Below are 23,600 nucleotides of genomic sequence, written 5' to 3'. Positions count from 1 at the left end.
GTTTCATTTCAAGGTGCAATGTTTTCGAAAATATTCATAATATAGAGAAACTCGTTAAATAGAAGTTCGTAATAGAGAAGTTCCACTGTATATCTAAAATGTGTATGTTTCATATATATACACCTAATTCTGTTTTTGCACGAACTTTTTTCACACGAATTTGATTTAACACGAATTCAAAATAAATATTTCAATCTCTTTTTACACGAGTCATTTTGATTTAACACGATTTCTATGAATTTTTTTTTGCCTAAATTCTAAGAATTTTTTTTTTATTTGTGGCATATTAGTATCATTTCTATATTACACGCACCAATAGATTAGTGTGATTATCAGCTATTTATTAGTGTGATGGATTAGCCAGTGTGTGCGTTTTGAAATGCGTGCTTTTGTTTACCAGTGTGTACGTCTAGGTATCTATGAATCATCAACGTTTTTATTGAATTTGGTGCACATCTACGGTATTCGTGCATTGTATCTTCGAAAGACATTTAGTAGTAAGCTCTATTTCAAAGTGAAAGAATCTTTAGTGAAATTTGTGCACATATAAATTTATTAATTTTGCCTATAGTCAATAAATTGCAAGTTTACAAATTTTTCATACTTTTTTTATTAACTATAACTGAGATATTTTTCGGTAGCCCTTATATAATGTCGAATAATTCGCCTATTACCAAAATGAAAAGGAAAGCGAGTTCTTTGGAACTTAAAATTCAAATTTTAGATCGTCTTGCAACTGGACAAGGGGCTACGTCTGTAGGAAAGCATTTTGGTGTACATGAAGCTACCGTCAGAACTATTAAGAAAAATGAAGCTGCAATTAGGAAGTCGGTATGTTCTGGAACAAAAGTAAGTGTTAATTCATCATCATATACAAGAGATATTGTCAAGGAAAAAATGGAAAAGGCTCTGGTAATATGGATAGAAGATCAGTCACAAAAAAGAGTACCAGTAGATGGAAATGCCATCAAGCAAACAGCACTAAGAATTTACAGACAGATTAAAGAAAAGAAGCCAAGCACTTCATCTCAAACAAAAAACAGAAAGTTAAACAGAAAGTATGAATTTTCTGCGAGTACAGGTTGGACGATAGGGTTTCTTAAAAGGAATGCTCTTCCCAATATAAAAATTAAAGGTGAAACTGCATCTGTAGATGAACCGGCCACTAAAGTATTCCCGCAGGAACTTGCAAAAATTATTGAAGACGGAGGATACACTCCTGATCAAGTGTGGAATGCAGATGAAACTGGTTTCTTCTGGAAACGAATGCCGAACAGAACGTATGTAGCCAAATCGCAGAAAACTGCTGGTGGTTTTAAGGTAGCTAAGGATCGTGTGACCTTGTTATTTTCCTCCAACGCTTCAGGAGATCGTATGTTGAAACCACTGCTGGTAAATCGAGCCCTAAACCCACGTTCAATGAAAGGTGTAGATATCAATAAACTGCCTGTTCACTGGATGTCAAACAAGAAGGCCTGGGTGACAACTGCTATCTTTACAGAATGGTTCAACAAATGTTTCACCCCAGAAGTCAGATGTTATATAAATTTGAAAGGTCTCGAATTTAAAGTTCTTCTGATTTCTTGACAATGCACCCGGCCATCCTGTCTTGGAACACCCAAACATACAAATTTTATTTCTGCCACCTAATACTACATCTTTGATACAACTGCTAGACTAAGGTATAATTGCGACAATTAAAACATACTACGTAAAACGAACATTCCAACACGTTTTGGACAAACTGAATGATGAAACACTAACAGTCATTAATGTGTGGAAGAAATTCTCAATTATGGATTGTATCAATCAAGTTGGATTAGCGCTAACTGAATTAAAACCAGCAACTTTAAATGCATGTTGGAAAGCGGTTTGGCCACAATGTGTAAAAAGCAAAGATCCCATCATCCCTAATACGACCGAATTTCCCAACATCATTACAATGGCACACAAAATTGGTGGAGAAGGATTCGATGATCTATCGTTTGAAGATATTGATGAATTGTTAACCGACAAAGCCCTAAGCAAAGATGAAATATTAGAGGTTGTCCTTGGGACTCCTTATCCCACAGAACGTAGTGATAATGAAGAAAATGATTCTGTTCTAAATGCAGATTTAATAAAAGAAGGTCTGGAACTGGCCAGAAAATTAGGTAATCATTTTGTCAAACATGACCCTAATGAAGAACGCGCTGGGAAGTTTCAACGTGAACTGAAGTTGTTGACAGCCTCTTACAGAGAATTATATAACGGCCTAACCAAAACACGAACACAACGATTAATAACTGAATTCGTTCGTAAAAACCGGTGAAACATCAGCACCAGAGGAGACTCGTGCTGATTTTTCTCAAGAGATCACAGATAGAATTTCATACCCATGTATGACCATGTCCACAACATTTCTAGTGATATTCCAGTCGTACGCAAACGTATGCGCCGTTTATTATCAGAAAGTGAAAATGAATAAAATCTTGTTATGTGTAAAACAGATTTTTTTTGTTCATGAAGAATTTTTTTCATTTCATATGCATACAAATTTACTTTAATACATTTTCATTACATATTATTACATGTGTATTTTGTTGAAATAAAATAATAAGCTTAAAAAGAATATTTTTATGTGTTTTTTTTTTTTAATTATTTTTACTGATTTTTTAGATCCGGAACCAATCGTCTTTCCTTCCATAAATACAATGTCTTTTTTTACACGAATTTTTTTTACACGTATTTTTCAGGAACGTATCTATCGTGTAAAAACAGAATTAGGTGTATATGCTTTTTATTACCTAATCTGTTACTGATCATTCAAACAATCCTCATAGCTTTTAGTATGTCTGTTCACATTAGTTAATCAGTTGAGACATATGGTAACCTCTCAATTTAATGAACTTAGAAATAATGGATAGCTTCCAATGAGTCATGCTTTTTGTCTGTTTGTGACCTGTTGACATAACTGCCTCAGTTCTGATAGTTTACTATCAACGATAAAATTTTCTCAATAAAACAAATTTAACTTTCAGCTAATGGAATGACTGGTCTTGCTTTCTTTTATCAATACTGTAATCAGTTTTATAGAAAAACCGAAAGATTGTATGCATTTTTGTTCTCTTTTATAACCATCAAAGTAAACTTGTTTTGAAATATAATACCTAAGTCATATTTACAAGTAAGCAAAACCAAAGTTGTATTCCTTTGGAAAGGGTTCAGTTTATGGGTGAAACGTTTCTTTTGTCGGCGTGAGCTTATATTGTTGTAATTCACATAGTATTGTGAACAAGAAACGTTGAAAATGCTAAATGAATCTTTTTTTTTTTTTTTTTTTTTTTTAATGGCATCTGCGAAGGATAATTAAATTGTAATTATGATAAATTGAAGTTTGAGTCTGGCATTTATATAGCATCAAAAAAAAAAAAAAAACCTCATTTCATTTTGTCCCCACCCTTCTAATAATTTTTTTTAATCCGTCTTTAAAATATATTCACACTATTCACTTCCAACAACACAAGAGGGAAGGTTGTTTTAATAATTAGTTACTTTGGCTAAAATCACATTTTTTGGACATGCAGTCGGACTTCTATATAACAAAATCAATTGTTCCCTTGAAAAAAATTCATTAAACAGAAATTTTACTGTAAATTCAGAAATAAATGGTAATGAATAAATTTTCTAACATTTTAAAACTAATTTATTAATACATACATATATATATTAACCCCAGGACTCACATCTGGTGAGTATGGGCTTTCCCCACCCAGGGTCCTGAGCTGGATATCATCAGTCTCCTCTTTTTACGGGGCGCTTCCGTAGCCAGATGGACAGGAGCAGCAATGCGTAGCACACGCTTCTTGATTAGACCGGGGTTCGAGCCTGTGACCACCAAATACGGAGGATGCGGAAAGGTCAGGGTATGACCACCGCATATCCCTGGAGCAATATGGCCTTAGTTGCTAATGCTCCTAAAAACCAAATAACAAACAAACAATTTCTCTTTTTATGTGATTCTCTCTCTCTCTCTCTCTCTCTCTCTCTCTCTCTCTCTCTCTCTCTCTGAGTACTCAATTTTTTTTTTTTTTTTTTTTTTGGCTGGTGCAGCATGAGCTTCAGGCTTCCTTGTACCATATGGCTAATAATAATATTAAGAAATGATTACTTACATGATGTGTACAATGTATTAGTACATTTTTAAGAATTATGTCGCAAAATTTTTGGTTATTTTTTGTTGTACGCTGGATTCTACTATACACCAATCTTAAAAATGTTTGCATTTGTTTAAACACTCTGGCACATTTTCTTCCCACTGAAGGCCTCAATGCAAAGTTTCAAATGCTGCCAACATTTCTTGTTTGGAAGGCTTAATATTACCCTCATTTTCATCCAACTCATTGTCGATATTATCACTAGTTCTTTAAGTGCGCTCCAAAATGTTGGGAGTCCCTCAGATATTCAGCTATTATGACATCATCACCTAAAAATTCGTCAAGAACAATTTCTCTACTGATCAAACCTTGCTTGGGACTCTTCCCAAGATTGCTCAATGTCTTGTAGTAGTTCATCCCTCTCATCATTGTTAATTAGTGTTTTAGCAAAACCTGCTTTTGTGAAATAATTCTTAATCGTTGTTTCCATCACATCTTGATCAACACTTTTGCCAACTCTGATATGCACATCTGCAAGCATATAAGTATCTATAGGTTGGTTGGTTTCTATTCTCAGTATAATTTTTTTCAGTGTGAGCCTTTGGTAGTGCATTTTCAAATTCTTGATAATGCCTTGTCCCATTAGCTTCAGTTTAGACAAGGTATTCAGAGGGAAGAAAACAAGCTTCACACTTGTAAGTTTCGCAATTACCGAGTGAAGGTGGGCAGGGCAGTTGTCGACAATCTAAGCGATTTTTCTGTTTTCTTTCATCATCTTTAAAACAAAATTGAAAATCCACTGCTTAAAAATTTCACTTGTCATCAAAGATTTTTTTGGTGTAGTCCAACCTTTGAAACATTGGGGTTGTTTTCTTTTGTCTTTACCAAAAGCTTCAGTATTTCATTACCAGCCATATTTGCACCAACCAAAACTGTAATTGTCTCCTTACTATTTTTACCACCTAAACATTTTTCACCTTTAAAAGTTAGTGTCTTGTCCGACAAACATTTAAAAAATAGACTTGTTTTTTTTTTCATTTTTGCTCTTAGTTCTCCATAATTATTTTCAAAACTGTTTCTTTCCACTTTCATAAGAAATATCTTTTTGGAGTAAGCCATGGTGCTCTTTAAATTTGTCCAGCCAACCAGAACTGGCTTTGAATGTTTTATGCCACAGAAAAGATGCATACTCCATAGCCTTTTCTTTTATTTTGCCACCAAAACGTGCCAATATCATGGCCCTGATATTGGTACGTTTTGGTCCCGAATGAACTTCATCCACTTAAAAACTGCTTCATCTACATCTTCACACAGGCATAATTTTGCACGCTTCTGACTGGGTCCCATTTCGTCAAACAGTTTGAAAATTGAAACAGTTTTTCAGAATGGTTAACACTCTACTGGCAGGATTACTGAATTCACATACCGCTATTTTAAAGCAATTTCTATTTTTCTTCCTTTTTTTTTTTTTAATGCCCCAATCTACACTATTAAGCACTTTCCACTTTTTCACACTACACTCAATGTTTTCTCTTAGACATTGCAAGATTACTTGCACAGCAGCCAAAACAAAACTGATTTAGAGACCACTTATACCTACCATATAAACAGAGACAGGTGAAATTTAGTGAAAGTGTGGATGACTCATTTGTTCGAAATAACAGATGAATTTCCGGGATTAAGAAACATCACTCTCTCCTAATTCTCTAATAGGATGTTTACGCTGTTAAACAGGTTGACCAGACCCAATGTCTGCATTGGGAATATGTCCTAATCTTTGCCAATGGCTGTGGACACATAGATAGCAGTTGACCAGAGCAATTTCTCAGTACAGTAGTGTGTAGGTTGTATAAAAACAAAAATACAAATTATTATATTAGGGCTACCTGTAATTATTTACATATACCCGTATGTAATTTACATATATCTGTAAATTGCGTGTGTTCTCTGGTCGATTTACCTGTTTTTCTAGGGGGGGGGGAAACCTTGCTATCTATGCCTGAGACCAATTAACTCAGCCACAGAATGAAAAAAGCCCATTAAAGTTCCTTGAGTCATTGACAGGGTTCAAACCTGGGTGGGGAGGATGGTGGCGATACCACTGTGCTGCCTGCGCAGATTATAGGTTGTATAGGTGATACTTCTTTTTAGCTATTGCTGGGCAAAGGCTTCTTCCAAAACATTCCATCTGTTTCTTTTATGGGAGCCCCAAGCACAAGAGATTTTCGAACCTATACATGCTTAGTACATGGGTTGAAGGTTGAGAAAATGAAAGATATTTGTTGACATTAGACTTGAATTTCTATGGATTGTAATTTTAGGAAATAGGTATGATGGAAGATTTTTCCAGAAAACAGAAGTAGAATGAATAAATAAGGACGAAAAAAAATTGGTTCTGTGAACTTGAATTTGGGCAGTTAAAGAATGTTGACTGGTGGCAGAATTTTCTTACTGTTTGGACTGTTTTGGAAGAGTTAGTGAGAATTATTGAACTAAATTCAGAAGAACAGTGCCAATGGAAGCATCTATAGAAAATGCATGCAGCAGAAACAGAATATCTATGAGACAGAGAGTGGAGAGACTTTGTTAAAGATAAGTCATTAATTAAAATTAACTGCCCTCTTTTGAATGGATCTAGAAGCCTGAGAAAGTTTTTTGTAGCACTGCCCCTGATGTGAATAATATTCCATGGTAGCACGGATTTGCGATTTGTACAAGTGAACAGCTGTTTGGAAGAAAAGTAACCGAGAGTGAAAATTCAGTTTTTTAGATGCATAGGGAGCAGTATTTGTAATGCAGTTATGCCAAAAGAAATTTGAAGTTAGAGTAAAATCCCCAATAGAGGTATATGATCTTGTCTACAAATCAGTGTCATCAAATATAAGTATTGGAGCAGAATAATCCTTTTTGTGAGATATAAGACAGGATTGAGTTTTAGAAAGATTGAAATCAACTAAGTTATCTTTGCCCCACTGGAGATTATCATTTAAGGAATTGTTAGTGGATAGTCAAGAAGTTGGAGCTGTTTATGCAGGGAAAGGGTTTCTCAAACTGGAAGGTGGAATGCAATGTACTATCATCAGGAAATAATTGCTAAATGAAAAGTTGCTTCTTCCATGTTTTGAATGACATTCTTTCCCGAAGATGGTTGCAACTGCATAATGGGAGAGTCCACTTTCACTAGCAGTGAAAGTGGACTCTCGCATGACTGTCGCAATGTTCTCTAGAGTGCACAAGGTTGATGGCCCTCCTGTTCTCTTTCCATTGGTGACACAGCCCATTGTTATTAACTTGTGTGGTAATTTTTTTTATTATTATTATTGTTTTTGCATCCAGCGTTGCATGGATTCCATATTCAGCTCTCCACCATCTTTGAAATCTTAATGGAGCCCCGAACCTCACAGCAGGCTGCGATTTTGGCACTCTCTTGAACACTCAAAACTGGAGACATGATTTACATGATTAAAAGAAACTAACATTACAACACAAAAGAACAATAATTTAAAAATAGGGAGTCTTTTATCAGATAACCTGTATATAAAATTCAGAGAGAGAGAGAATAAAAAAGTGTAAACAGCTTTTTTTACAGAAAAAATTTAAGCATTTATGAAAAATAAAATATAGAAAATTATAAAAAACTAATCTGTGCTGGATGTCATCGTTCTTCTCTTTTTTGATGATTCTTCTCTCTCTCTCTCTCTCTCTCTCGATAACTTGGGAATTTTTTTTGGCTGGTGCACAGCATAAGCCTCGGGCTTCCTTGCACCATATGGATAATAATAATACGTCATTTTTTTTTTTTTTTTTTAATTTTTAAATATTTACATATTAAAAGATAGAAATGTTTCCGGACTAGAAATCACATACTGATGCACATTCTTATAATATATTTGTTTCATATTGCACACAAAAGCAAATTTTTCTCTTTCAAAACTGGAGATCAGGTTTGTAAGCGGGAAGAAAACAGCAGATTTTTGGGCCAAAACAGGTGAAAAACATATTTTTCAGAAAAGGCAGGAACATTTCTGTCTACAAAGACTAGGAATTAAATTTCACGCAAAATTAAAATTTTATATTAAAAAATATACACATACGATTGTTTACCAATATGGTATGCTTTCAAAGCGTAGCTTACCGAGGATATGGATTGCTGTTTGAAAATCCCAGAAATGAAAAAATATGTCTTACCTTAAATAATAGGAAGAATCCATTATTACTTTAAGGGAGGAGGTAATGATGCCCTATCCCTTGAACATATTCGGTTAAACTTACATGCTTGACAACACCTGTGGCATCTGTGAGAACTTATTGAAGTGTTTAAGGCTTTTGATGGCAACCATATCATTTGTAAGATGACATACTAGGTTGACATAAATTTAAAATTTTATTCAATCTCTGCTCATCTCAGTTGTCCCAATTATTCATTATATGATTCCTTTTGCTTCAAATATGTTATTTGTGCATATATCCATTGTGATATTCCATGTCAGAGACTTAGTAATTTGGAATCTCCTTTTTTCAATCTTCTATGGCTTAAAATCTCTTTTCTGCATTCTATCAAATTCCTCTCTTGCCTCTATTGTTCTCCCAACTCCACTAATCACTTGGAACTCTTTGACTTCCTCTCTTTGAAACTTGACTTTCTCTAGATCAACTTTCTTCACAGTGAGGTAATTTTTCTTGATGATTTTAATGTTCACAACTCCAGATATTCTATTTTCTGGTCAAATAGACCCAGCTGGTTTAACTTCTGAGGTATTTGCAATTACTAACGACCTCAGATTGTTCATTTACTTACCAGAATACCAGACAGTGCTAACCACAAGCCAGCACGCTTGATCTTTTTCTCACAGATGACCCTTCTAAGTACACAGTCGAGGCAACTCAGATCACAAATTGGTGAAGGACTCTTCTCCAATGAAGCCTTTCTCTCATGGTCATTCTCAATCTTGTGTTGTCTGGCATTACAAGAATGCAAAATGGGGTGATCTGCAAGATTTCTCTTCTTCTTTTCCTTGGGCGGATTACTCATTTGTCTTCTGATGTCAAAATTTGCTCAGATCGTAACAAAATTATTCTTGTAGGAATGAAATCCTTTATTCCACACGCCACCTTAAAATCTTGTCTTTCATCTAAACCTTGGTTTTCCAGTATTGTGCTAGAGTTATTCAAGATAAGAATATTGCATATTGCAATTGGCTTGTAACCAAATCTCCAGGTTAATTTTCTGCTTACAACAAAGCTTGCAACGATTGTAAAGCGGTTATCAATCAGTCCAAACTAGATTTCAAACAGACTAAGAGTAGGAAACTTGCTTCTTGTCCAAATGGTAGTTGAGTATTCTAGTCTTTTGCCAAAGCTATTGTCTGCAACTTTTGCCCATCTCTATTCCCACCTCTGTCAAAACCAGGTAGTTCTGTTGCCTCTTCAGTTGAAGATAAAAGCTGACCTGCTTTATCTTCAACTGAAGTTTAAAATAAAGCAAATGATGATCTTTGTAAACCATTCCCAGTACACGCCATTCAATGCCTCCTGTGGTCTTCCGTCAAAAAGATGTTAGAAGGATTTTGAACAATCTTGATACTAAGAAAGCTCCAGGTCCTGATGGTATATCTCCACTTGTTCTCGAAACCTTTGCGCATTTTGCTTACTCCTCTTCTCTGTCACCTTTTTTCACTTTCTTATTCCACAGGTGCTTTCCCTTCTGATTGGAAATTTGCTGATATCCAGCCAGTTCCTACAAAAGGTGACAACTCCTTTCATCCTATTATCGTCCCATTTCACTTTTAAGTACTGAAGAGATCAATTAACCAGCAATCTTAAATTATCTAAACGACTGCCATCTGATCAACTATCACCAGTATGGATTCTGTCAGTGTTGATCAACTAGTGGTATACTGCCTTATGTTACCCATTGCATGGATGGAATTTGCAAAAATTATGCTGATGGTGGAAGAATGGCCAAAGCTTTTTGATAACATTGGGACATGTTTCTTATTTGTGGTTTTGTTAATTGACACAATTGCCGTTATTGGACAGCAGAAAATCTATACCATAATGCCAAAAGGCTTGGGGTAATCCTAAGGTAACAATCTTGTGTGGTATCACATCATCCATAATCATTGGACCTTTCATTCTGCAAGACACAATGAATGCCAAAGGATACCTCAATGTTACAAAATCTTGTGTGACCAGTTATTTCACACAAACCCTTCATTTTATACATAATTTTATACACCATCCCCCATTTTGCAAATGATGTCTATAATTCACTGCATAATCATTTTCAAGGATATAGTTTTTCTTGTTAAGTAGCATCAGGGGTCCTCCTTCCCAACTCCCCATAGTATACTCTTCATGATACACAGTTAAAATTTGTAAAGGCCAGAGATAGCGATAGTGTGAGTGTTGGTGTAGTATACGTAGTGTTGTGTTGATATGTTGTTCCTCCGGCCATTTAGCTTTGGGATCCCCCCATTGGCCATCCAACATCACGAGGAAGTAGGGTATAGGTTATAAGTAAAGACTGGCTTAGGGTGTTGCCTGAGCTTGCCAAGGAGGGTTCTGAGGTGGTGGAGAGAGAAAGAACTCTGCAAGTTTTTATTTGAAAGGGAATGCGGGGATGATAGTTGAGTGTAGGGAAGTAGGGGGGGAGTAAAGATAAGGAAGGCAGATAGATAATAGGAAGACATTTTCCAGGACAATGTATTGGTAGACACAATGTGCACAGATGACCTACCCACAGGATGGATCTGAAGCTCTGTGATTTTTAACGTTAAAAACGTTTTTGCTGATGTCATATGAAAAAAAAAGTGTTGCATTACCTAGAAATCGTCATGAAACCCAATGCCCGTGCATTATACTTGTTGCTGCAGTGACACAAGTACACTGCATGCACCCAAGAAAACTCAATTGTATTGCAACAAGTACAGTGATGCTCTATGTTATACCATTATATGAGCATAATGATTAACATGCGAGTGACTGCCAAAATCTACAACCCAGTGTAGAAAGAAAGGAAAGTTGGACAGAAATGTGAATCAGATGAAATTCAACAAGAGTGTTTCGTTATGCCTGGAAATTCTCAAACTGCACCCAAAAAAAAAACTCGAGCTGAAATAATGATGAAATGTCGTGAACGGAAGAAAAAAAATTAGAAATTCAAACAATTCCGAATAATAATGAAATTCAACCACAGAATTCTACTTGCCTGATACTTAGCAGGAATCTAAAACTCCAGCAGAATGAATGAAGGAATATCGTGCACAAAAAAAAGCGAAATTAGAAATAGCTAATAATGAGATTCCTGATTACTTCCCTATAGTGTCTACACGAGCTGACAGTGAATTTGAAAAACTAGTGTTCAAAAACCCATTTGTATTTAGTTGTAATGTTTGTGATCGTTTATGGTTTAAATTAGATTTGAAACCATTTCCAACAACTTCATATGAAGTTATTGGAAATGAATTTCATTTACAAAAAGTGAGTACTTTCATGATGTGTAATACATGTCATACTTCATTAAAAGAGGGACAGATACCAACTATGGAATACATAAGTTCATAACGTCATTTACGTTATGAACATGAACAATATGGGATCATTGGACAAGTAATAAATGTACCAGTTAATATAAATACGATGGTTCATCAATTACCTAGAGTATTAGATGACGATTATGCCATTAATGTATATATAAAACAAAGACTTATACATAAATCATCATATCTACAAGGATGTGTGCAGAAGAAAGTAGTGAAAATATGGTTATGGTATTTGATAAATTCACCTTTGTATAAATTCTATGGTATAAAAGTGAGTGACGATTTCTTTGGGGACAAATTATGATAGTGAACAGGAACATTCAGATGAAATTGTGGAACCTGTTAACAATGATGAACTACTGTTAATTCAACAACAAACATTATTATGATCTGAAGATAAATATTTATGTATAGCACTGGGTCAGAAATCATTTCCAACAAGTTTCATATTTGATATACAGGGTTGTTAAAATTATCCCTACGTAGAGGGCTCTGGCACGAGTTCTAAGGCTTGTGCTGAAGAGAAATTTGGACAACAGGTTCAATAAAGAATGTGCTCGCCATTTATTGAAAAAAAAAAAAAAAAAATAGTTACAAAATTTGTCACTATGTGGCGCTGTGACAATACAAATCATTTGAACAGCGCTACAATTGTTCAATGTTACCTCCATTTTGGTCAACAACAGTTTACATTCGAAGAACAGCATTTTCTGCAGCAGAATGTAACATGTCAACTGGAATAGCCAACGCATGACGTCTAATGCTGTCCTTCCGATCTGCCAGAGTTTAACATCCTTCCCGATACACCTGGTTCTTCAAAAAACCCCACAACCAGAAGTCACATGAGGTGTGGTCCAGTGATTGGTGTGGCCAAGATGTCTTATCTTAGCAATGTTGTATCCAAATATCTTAGCAATATTTGGACACAATGGTGGATGTGGGGGTGGTGCACCATCTTGCATCAATATGGTATCCTGAAGGCACCCACGTTGTTGCAGCTCTGGCATTGCAAAATTTGCCAACATTTCATAATATTGCTGTCCAGTGATGGAGCAGGTGCGTGGGCCAGTCAGTGTTACCTGTTCAAATAAATATGGCTTGATCATGAATGTGGCCTAAAATCCACACCACACTGTCACTTTTGGAGAATGCAATGAGACCTCTTCGATAACTCTAGGGTTTTCTGCCCAAATGCGACAGTTGTGCTTATTCCCTTGCCTATTTAAGCAGAAGTGGGCTTCATCACTCCAAAGGATGTTCCGGGGCTGTCATTCGTGCCAGAAACTGAAGTGCGTGTGTGAAACGAATAGCTGCTGTAGCATGTGCATCTTGTAAGGATAGTACTGCAACACCTGACGCATTACTAGCCTTACATTGGAATACGGCACGTCCACTTCACGAAAAACAGCTGGCACACTTGTGTTACCACATGGAGATTGACTTGATAAATCCACAACAGCCATAGCCACATCTTCAACACGAGAGGAGTCCACTCATTTTCTACCTCTACCTGTTTGAACTCCAAGATGTTCTGTCACTTCAAATTTTGCAATCATTTTGCGGACAGCACAAACATTCATAGGTCTACGCCTTATGCACTTCTGACGGCGGAATTGCAAATGTGACCCCAATTCACAAAGGGGGATCAAAGGCTGACACAAGTAATTATAGACCTGTGAGCTTAACTTCTGTTCCAGGAAAATTAATGGAGGCACTGGTTAAAGAAGCACTGCAGGATCATTTAGACAAGACTTCAGTTATAGCTCAGACACAGCATGGTTTTGTTAAGGGGAAGTCTTGCCTGACCAACTTGATTGGATACTATGATGCAGTCACAAAAGAACTGGATGCAGGGAATAACTTTGATATTATATACTTGGATCTTAGAAAGGCTTTTGATACTGTTGCACATGGAAGACTGCTACACAAATTGGAGCAGTGTGACATTGGAGGCAAATTGCTATGGATAAGGGTGGTTGAGGGGGAGAAGACAGAGAGTGGTAATCAATGGACACTGCTCATCATGGACTAATGTTATTAGTGGAGTCCCTCAGGGCTGAGTCCATTATTGTTTTCTGTATTTATAAATGATATTGATGATGGTATATCAAGCTTAATGTCCAAGTTTGCAGACGATACAAAGGTTGGCAGGGTTGTCAAGGACACTACTGACACTATGCTGCTGCAACAGGATCTGGAAAGGTTGAGCAGATGGACTGAGAGGTGGCAAATGAAGTTTAACATTGACAAATGTGAAGTACTACACATGGGAAACAGCAACCCCAGAGCAACGTATCAACTCTGTGGTACTACTCTGACAGTGGTAGAGAATGAAAGGGACTTGGGGATGGTTGTGCAGGCAGATATGAAGTTCTCTGAGCAGTGCAGACGGGCTGCAAGAGTAGCTCATGGAGTATTGTCAATGATATACAGGAATTTTTCCAGCAGGGATAAGGAGGTGATTATTCCATTGTATAAGGCAATGGTCAGGCCACACCTAGAGTACTGTATACAGGTCTGGAGGCCTCATTTCAAGAAAGATGTAGAGCTGCTGGAACGAGTACAGAGAAGGGCAACAAGATTAGTGAATGGAACAAAGGGGTGCTCTTACGAAGAAAGGCTTAAGTTTTGCAAATTACAGTGTCTGGAGACTAGGCACCAGCGAGGTGATCTGATAGAGGTGTATAAAGCCTTGAATGGTTTAATCATGCTCAATGCTTATGGGATTCTTCCTCTAGCTCAGAAAAATCACCTGAGAGGGCATAAATTCAAATTGAGGAAAGACAGATGTAGGATAGACGTGCGGAAATTTGCCTTTAGCCAGCGGGTGGTTGGTTGGTGGAACAGACTTCCATCCCTTGTGGCAGAGGTTGATAGCCTAAATAAGTTTAAGGCTCAGCTGGACAGGTATTTTGAACAAACAGAGGGGTGAAGTGAAAGTGGGTTTTTTTTTTTTTTTTTTTTTGGCTGATGCTGCATAAGCTTGCTTTCTTGCATCAAATGCCTCTACTAATGCTAATGCTAATTCTTTATAGCCGCAGCTGCATTGTTGCTGTCTGATAGACAGCTTCACTAATAGTGCCTTTTCCTGCAATTGTTGGCGTTGCTGCTGTAGAGCAGGCAAACATCTACCGTATGATTTTGAAGAGACTGCTTTGCTTTTATACAGTACAGTAGAGCTGAGTAGTGGTGCTGTATGTGCTGTATTTGTCACTAATTTCTTTTTCCAATAAATGCCAAGCGCATTCTTTATTGTACCCGTTGTCCAAATTTCTGTTCAGTATGAGCCTCAGAACTTGCTCCAGAGCCCTCTACATAGGGATACTTTAATTTTAACAACGTGTACATGCAGAATCCAGCTATATATTTGGGACATGCACAAAAATTTAAAAACGGATTTAAAATTACTCCCTTTATGATGGCATCAAGTGAAATTCGTAGATCTGATCATCGTGGAGTAACTCCCTAACATTTGCTCTATATGACAATGAAAATTATGTGAGTGCGTACGGCAGAAAATTTTCAAATTGCATTTAAATCAGTAGGAATAACAGCTAACATTACTCGTTCTATATTGGAATCGAAAGAATTTATGAACAAGTCATTAGAGATTGCTCCGGAATTATGGCATTCACTACAATTTCATGAATTAGTACAAGTTGTTCGACAGTCCGATAGTACATTTTGTAAAATTCTTACAAAAATAGGCAATGGAGATGCGTTATTACCAGATGAACTTAAAATTATAGAATCGAGATTTGTTACCAAAGAAGATGCTACTAATTTATGTCCGCAAGGGATTCAACTATTTTTAAGAAATAGTGGTGTGAATGCCTATAATACAAATGCTTTAGCTGCAGATGAAACCCATGAAGTGGTTGCCCAAGATTTATACCACGGATATCATTCTGAAGAACAATTAGCAAGTATGTGAAATAAAATTCATAAAATGCAGTGACTGAAACTGCAGGACTTCTATACATTCTACCATTATTGAAAGGAGAAGCGTACATGATTACTACAAATATAGATGTGGTCGATGGATTGGTAAATGGTGCAATTGGTACTTTTCAAAAATAGAACATAACTTCAATCTCATTATAAACAGTAATGTGAAAGATAAACATTTACCTAGTCAATCTGTACCTATTATAAAACGATCAACTAAGATTCCATTCAAGAACAATAGGAAATTAGCATGTAGATGTACACAATTTCCTTTGTGTTTCCAGTGCTTTGACTATACATAAATCTGAAGGAGGGACCTTCGACAAAGTTATATAGTTGTATATAATTATGAGAAAGATCATCGACAGCAACTTGTATACGTGGCGTTATCTCGAGTGACCTCATTCCAAGGTTTATATATTACAAATCCCCACGACGATTTCACATTTCATCATGGCAAAGCTACTAGTAATATAGAACTTCGTGCTGAACTAGATCGCTCGAAAAATAATAAGCTACCGTCTGTACAGGATGAACTGCAAGATTTCATACAGAGTGGTATATCGTCAATGAACGTACAAAGTTTACAGGCCCATGTTCGAGATATCGAAACAGACACAATCTGACAGCAATCCAAACTATTGATATTAAGTGAAACGTGGTTGGATAATGATGATCATATATTACTTAAACCATTCCAGTGTGTGACTCAGTTTAAAAGGTCGGGTGTTCGTAGTGGTGGCGTTGCGATATATCAACACGAATGTTCAACTATCATCAGTACACCACAAATCTTTGCACAATATTATAGCAGCAATGCGACAGCGGTAATTGAAATTGGAGACAGATTTTCTCAGATGAAATTGGAGACATTTGTGGATCTTTGTGCAAATTCAATATTGAATCTATTTTCATCGTTGCCATATACATCACTCCAGGAATGTCGTTAGATATAATTCAAAAATTCATAAACAAGAATTTGATGCCATATTCCATTGAAGGTGCAAAATTATTGGAAGATCCACTGGATCATATGCCTGTAGTTCTCGCTGGTGATTTCAATCTAGAATGAAATTCTGAAGCTGGAAAGAAGTTTTGTTAATTTATGAAAGATGTCGTCAATTCAGATATTAAGTCAAATACTTTAGTAAGTACTACACGTAATGGAATGACAATCGATGGAGCATTCACTCGGGAATTAAAATCATTTGAGTGTCAAAATTATATATCTTATTTCAGTTACCATAGACCAATAATTTTAGTGTTATTATAATATATTTTATACGAATTATTTCATTGTACTGAAATTATTTTTTCAATAAAAAAATGCAGCAATACTTTTTATTTATTTATTTTACTGTACCAGTTTCATAATGAGTTCCTGCAGTAAAGACATTTTTAACGGCTGCTGCTGTGACATTATCAGTGACGCCATCAGTCTCAGAGTAGAGCAGCAGCAACTCATTATGTACCTGGTACGTAATTTTTTTTATTTATTTATTTATTTATTTTTGTATGAGGAGGGGCCAAGGAATATTTATTGGGGGGGACAGCTTGAACGAACTGAAATATACAATCACTAATGTACTCATAGAAATTACAATTAACTTTTTGCAATCGACAGTAGAGAAACATATCAGTCTGTTTAAGGAAATATGTCAGAATGCCTGGGTTGAATTTAAAAATAGTGTCAAAAACTTCAATAAGTTATAAATCATTTAATATTGGTTTAATTAAAGTCAGTTAAAACATAAAGCAGTTATGATAATTTAAAAATAGGAAGTGACTTACAGATGCCCTAATTTTAATATTGATTCTCAAGTCAATATTTAAGTAAAATAAAGTAGAAATTACTACTTCCTTACGCTTAAAAAAGTACAGAACTTATCTCAACAAATGCTGATTGCTATAAATTAATGTTTGGTTAACATTCATTAGGACGGTTTCAGTACATAGAAATGATTTGTGTTCTCCGAAGAAGTTTGTATCTAAATCTATTACATAAAACAGGTTGGAGAATAATATACCAATGACCTACACATGTTTAACTCTGATAGATTTTTCATCCTTATTTCCTTACAGATTTATCCCTTAGATGCTTGATGGAAACTTTAACTTCTAAAGATAGCTGCAATACTCCCCTTGAGTCCAGGTGAGTGTAACAATTGATTTTGCCTTTAATGAGCACACACATACACCAAATACAAACAGAAACCCCCCCAGCCAACATGAACTTATCGTAACACTATTTATATTTCAAAAAATTAAAAAGAAAAAATTTTAAGTAACAACATTCGATTAGGAGTCATAGACAAGTGATGTAGGGGTGGACCCAATTTAGCTGAGATAAAGGCTCCATTGGAGAAGAGACAATCACCAAGTTGTGATCTGAGGGACCTAAAGGACCTCTCACGTCGACCATGTACTTAGAAGGGTTGTTTGTGAGAAAAAGATCAAGCATGTTGGCTGTATGGTTAGGATTGTCCGGTATTCTTGTAGGTAAATGAACAATCTGTGCAAGGTCATTAGTAATTGCAAAAGCCTCGGCATCTCGACCAGCTGGGTCGGTGTGACTAGAAAACGGAAGCCAGCTAGAGTTGTGAACATTAAAATCAGCAAGGAAAATTACGTCAGTGTTAGGAAAGTTGGACTGCAGAAAGTCAAGTTGCAAAGAGAGGAAGTCAAAGAGCTCCAAGTGATTAATGGAATTGGGAGAACGGTCGAGACAACAGATGAATTTGACACAATGAGGTAGAGAGATTTTAAGCCAGAGAAGATCGAAAAGAGGAGATTCCAAATTACCAAGTCTCTAACAGGGAATATTGGAACGGACATATGCACAAGTACCACCTTTGAGGCGAAAGGAATCATATAGCGAATAATTTGGGCAACTGAGATGAGCAGTAGTTGAATCAACCGATAACTGAGATTCTGTCAGAAAAAGTACATGGGGTTTGGCCGACTGCAAGTGGAAATGGACATTGTTGAGATTAGAATTGAGACCACGTATATTTGTGAAATAAATTAGGAAGTGTTCGGGAGGTTTAGATCTTTTTGCAGATAAGCTTACTCTATTAGTTGTGTATCTTTAGTATGCCGTAATTGTATTTTTTATGGTGTATTCCCATAATCGATTCTTTGTTGGTAGGTGCCTTTTACCTTGAGGTAAATGGGACAGTTTGCATCTCGGATGGAGTGGTTGTGTTCCGTTCTGAGACTTTTGCAATTGGTACAGATGGGTTCCTGAGTTTTGTTGGGGCAGTTCTTAAAATATGTCCCTCTCTGAGCAGCGGCCGCAGGTTGGTTCCTTTTGGGTGCAGGTGTGAGTGGTATGGCCATGTTTGCAACATCTAAAGCACGTCGGTATGGCCACATATTCTCTAAAACAGAAGTAGCTCCACTCGATAAAAATCCTGCTTTGGTTTTTTAGGACCTGCCAGGCAGGCGGGGGTCAGCTCAACTTATATCCTTCATTTGTTTTGGACTGGGTTCTGTATTTTGGGGTCAGCAGTGCCGTCCCTTCTTGATTCGGTAGGTCTTTTTAGGTTTCTTCCACAAGTTGCTGTTGTTGTAGATTTTTGGTCCACATTGAAAATAACTATTGATGGGCCTTTCTATTTTGGGGCCTTAGCCATGAGTCCCAGGGCATTTAGTTTGGGGTTAGTTATTATCCCCTCGGCTTCCTCCTTGCTTTCCATCTCAATTACGATACCAGGACTTCTTGTTTTCTGGATAGACTTTATCCTAGTGCCTTCAAAGTCCTCTTTGAGATTGTTTATGACTTTTTGCTCTATTTGTTCACTGGAGGGGCCTCTCTTCTCCGGTTGGTCTCAGTGTGACGATGTTTGGGGTTTTCAGTAATGCTTTCTTTCGTTGGATTTCCCCTTTGTTTGTTTTCTCTGCCTCGTTTGGTATATATTTCAGCACTTGGGCATATGTGAGGTGTGCTGTGGCATTTTGTTTGCCACACATTCCTTGTAGGCTTGAAGCCGCTACACGTATTAGTGTAGCGGCTTCAAGTACACGTTACATGTATTAGTGTTTACATTTTGTGGAAAATGGTGATGATTTGGGATCTTAGCCCTGTGGACACTATTGGGGTACTCCTTTAAGATGTTCTCGAGGGCCGTTTTCAGAATGAGAGTTTCTCATAAATGGTACCCTCCGGCAGTGTGGGATTCAAGGGTGGCTCCTGCTGTTTGTCGTCGTTTTGAGATGTGGTGATTTCTTCCTGTTCCTTTGTCTTCGTCTGGGAGCACGTTTCCGACCTTGTCACGGCCTTTTTGTGGATTTACCGCCTGGTTTGGGGAGACTTCGATCGGGTGTCCTCCCCTTCCTCTGGTTGATCGATGATGACGTCACAGCCTTTGTCCTGGTTCTTGGTCAGGGATCCCAGTCTTTGCTTGTTTAGCAGGGATGGGGGGGGGGAACCCTTGGTGCCATTTGACACTTAACACACTCTATACTCTGTTTGTTTTCTCCTCTATTTCCACTTGCTCTGGATAATCGGACAATTCGGATTATCGGATTACAGATGCTATATGCAGAATGGCTGCTTGGAATGAAGACAAGTGATACCCATTACAAGTTCGTAGCACAAACAGAAGGCGAGTTATGTGCCTTTAAGTTTTTGGGCTATCCCCCTCGGCACTTATGGGGGGGGAACAGTCAGATGTGAAAATGGTTCTAGAACAACGTAACTACTTTGCTGTGGGGTTTCTGGGGACGGCAGTGACAATGGTAGCATTAACCAGTTCAATCCAAGGTTACTAACAGTTCGGTAGCACCCCAGTCTAGGTCCAGACTTCAGCATGGCAACCGCATTATATCGGTACATTTCCCTATTTCTCTGTTGTTTGTTTGTTTGTTATTTGGATTTTAGGAGCATTAGTAACTAAGGCCATATTGCTCCGGGATATGCGGTGGTCATTCCCTGACCTTTCCGCATCTTCCGTATTTGGTGGTGACGGGCTCGAACCCCGGTCTAATCAAGAAGTGTGTGCTACGCACTGCTGCTCCTTCCCACCTGGCTACCGAGGCGCCTTCTCTGTTGTGAGCTGCATGGTGACCATACAGTCCCCAGAACAAAGGAAACAGAGAATAACATTGAAATCCGGTAAATATCCCAGAAGAATCACAAAATTTTTCTTACCACAGTGTTCCACTTGAGATCTTACTGTGTGCACAAAAACTCGACTGAAATCTGCAAAAAATACACATTTTCAAAGCAAAATTTACAGAGCATTAAAAAATGTGTCCTTACTTTACGCTGGTCTGATTTGCACCAATCACTAACCACAATGCCTTTTTTATTTATTTTTGCAAATTTTTTTTTTTTTTTTTTTGCAAATTTTTTATAAATTGAAAGTTTAAAATTATCAGACAAAATTTGTTGGCATCATACTGTGCTGTGCGCTATTCACGTGATTTACAACAATCTGAGGCAATCAGCAATTAGTGCATCCATATCAGAAACGAGAAAGATTCCCGCCCTCAAAGTAACCACTCGTGGATGCGGGCAGTAAAGTCCATGTGGTGAACCATTCAGTTCGCTGTTGTTTACGCTATTTACACGTGTTTTAAATTTGTTACGCTAACATTTTTTATTAATTGTGCTATTAATAAATTAAATAATGATAATAGTGATACTAGTGTGCTGTTTTTGCCAGTCATGTTATAAAGTTTTTAATTTAATAGAATAAAGAGATGCCATGTCTGGTAAAAGAAGTTCATTGAATCCTAGTGCAATATTCGGAGGATGGAATCTGGTGAAAACCGCCCTAATGTATGTAAGGCATAATATGAATATGCCTCTGTCAACTATTACTACAGCTATGAAGAATGCTAATAAAATAAAACAATTGAGGCAAGGTTGGTAGATAAAAGTTTTTGTGCCCAGAACGTAACCCTGTGATTTCCGATTAACTCCATTATATAAAAGGTTCCATTTGCGCCTGTCCCCCCAGGAACTTAACCCTGATGTGAATCAATTGTTACCAGTAGGTAGGAAGTTATATCACATCCTGAGGTGGTTTTTTTTTTTTTTTTTTTTTTACTACCATTCTAATAGTCAATTCTATTAAATTAATTACTTATCACAGGTAAATTTAATGCTCTCCCAAATCTGATCTTTTTGGAATATCCAATTTCATTTCAAATGTGATAATTTTCAGGCAGCATTTCATTTATAATATAGTGGATACTTTTTGAGCAATTTTAAATTAAGTGTCCTACATCTGTGAATATTTAAAAAAAAAAAAAAAAAAAAAAATCATCATGGCATAGAGTGCACATAAGCAGTAAACCATGATCGCGGCCTAGTGGTTAGTGTAAAAGTTCAGAGGTACTCATCCTATGCTTGAATCCATATGGTACACAAAATACGCCAAATTATTTGAAATCATTCAAGTTCTAAAATCAGCCTTTGTGGAAACAGATCTGGAACTGCCATATAGGTAACCCTACATGGCAGTTGCAGAGTATAAACAGAATCACATTGAATTCAATCATGTATACATCTGTAATTGCATGCTGTCCACTCAGATATGATTGTGACTTATTCTGTTAAGAAATGAATGGTATCCACACACTGCATATATAATACATTAATTCCATAAAAAAATATACTGCGTATACCGGATGGAATTAATGTACAAAATTAATGTACAGGTATAGAACATAGACAAAAACCTGTGCACTATATATACTTGAACACTCTGGTGGCATTTTAAAAATGTAATTTTTTTGTTGGTTAGTATTCTTTTGTACCACTCAACAAAACTCTTTGATAAATTTCCCATTTGAAAAATATCATCCAATATATTTTCTAGGAATTGCAGTCCTTTTCTGATATTAAATGCTTGAAATGTTCTGATAGTTTCAGAAAAATTTGTCAAGCTGTCTCCAATTTCATTAAAATCTCACCAATAGAAATCCCAGAATTATTATTTCCTTGCCCATCTGTCTGCATATAATAATGTTGAGTCCCCAGTGGATGGAATTTTAGAGAGAGAGAGAGAGAGAGAGAGAGAGAGACTTGTCAAGCCATCCAAAATTAAGACCAATAGAAATCTGGCAATTATTATTTATTTTTTCATACGTATCACATAAGCCATCCACATACCATATAAATTATAGTTGAAGCACTAGGTATGTTTGTTACTTACTGTACACTGATTGGAGGAATAAATGGGCAATATGGTAGAAGAACAGCAATGAAATGCTCTCGGTACATGCATAAAAGTTTGCTTCTTGCTCTTTATATATATATGTATGTATGTATGTATTGAATAGAATAACAAGAAAGTGGAAATAAGAAGGTAGAAAAATTGGGAAGTAATCTAGTGAAGTCAGGGGCAGCAAATACTAAAACCTAAGCAGTGCATGGACAATAAAGCAAGGGGGGAAGAAAAATAATGAGGAAAGAAAGGAAAATAGAAGGCAGATAGAAAGATAACAAATAAAATATGCATAATAAGAAATCATAAAATTGACAAAATGAGAATGTTACAAAATCGGCCTCCCTTCAGGTGTCAGCAGCCAGGATTGCAAGCAAAATAGCATATATATATAAAAATAAATAATGTATGGTTTGTAGAATAAATAAAGTGTCTGTGAAAATGGAAGTGAAAAGTACAAAAGGTGCCAGAACTAAGAGAAGGTTAAGGGATAGTAGAAAGTGGAAGTGAAGTAGTGGTTAAACAGGTGAAAGAATTTGAAAAACCTAGTACAAATATGAACTGGGACTGGGGGGGGGGAATAAAAAAATAAGGAATATACAAGTAAATAAACAACACCATATTCAGATATGGGAGGGCAAATTAGTAAGAGATCAAATCAGGGGATGGCAAATATGCAGGATCTGAATATAGTAGATGAAAATATGATACATAGCCAAGAAATTCATCAGGAGACTACTCCTGACCATGTATCAGGCACTGCGTTTCCAAACTTGTCTGTAGTATTAGAAAAA

The 23,600-nt window shown here is 36.6% G+C and overlaps 1 protein-coding gene across 3 annotated transcripts in view; it reads left to right on the top strand.

The window, feature by feature from the left end:
• The window catches only part of LOC150078498 (tRNA:m(4)X modification enzyme TRM13 homolog), a 376,145-nt gene that overhangs the window by 278,654 nt on the left and 73,891 nt on the right, over positions 1 to 23,600 (top strand). For 2 of the 3 annotated variants that reach the window (XM_090385143.1, XM_090385144.1), the window contains exon 10: positions 17,711 to 17,780. In XM_090385143.1, coding sequence (XP_090241269.1) covers positions 17,711 to 17,780 — 70 coding nt within the window. Of the gene's footprint in view, positions 1 to 17,710; positions 17,781 to 21,325; positions 21,409 to 23,600 lie in introns of those variants that run through there. The other variant, XM_090385145.1, reaches the window with a different exon arrangement.

This window comes from Mastigoproctus giganteus, chromosome 11, assembly GCF_048544385.1.
Source record: "Mastigoproctus giganteus isolate SK-2022 chromosome 11, ASM4854438v1, whole genome shotgun sequence".
Classification (NCBI taxonomy): Eukaryota; Metazoa; Arthropoda; class Arachnida; order Uropygi; family Thelyphonidae; genus Mastigoproctus; species Mastigoproctus giganteus.
This window is presented reverse-complemented; position numbering and strand designations above follow the sequence as displayed.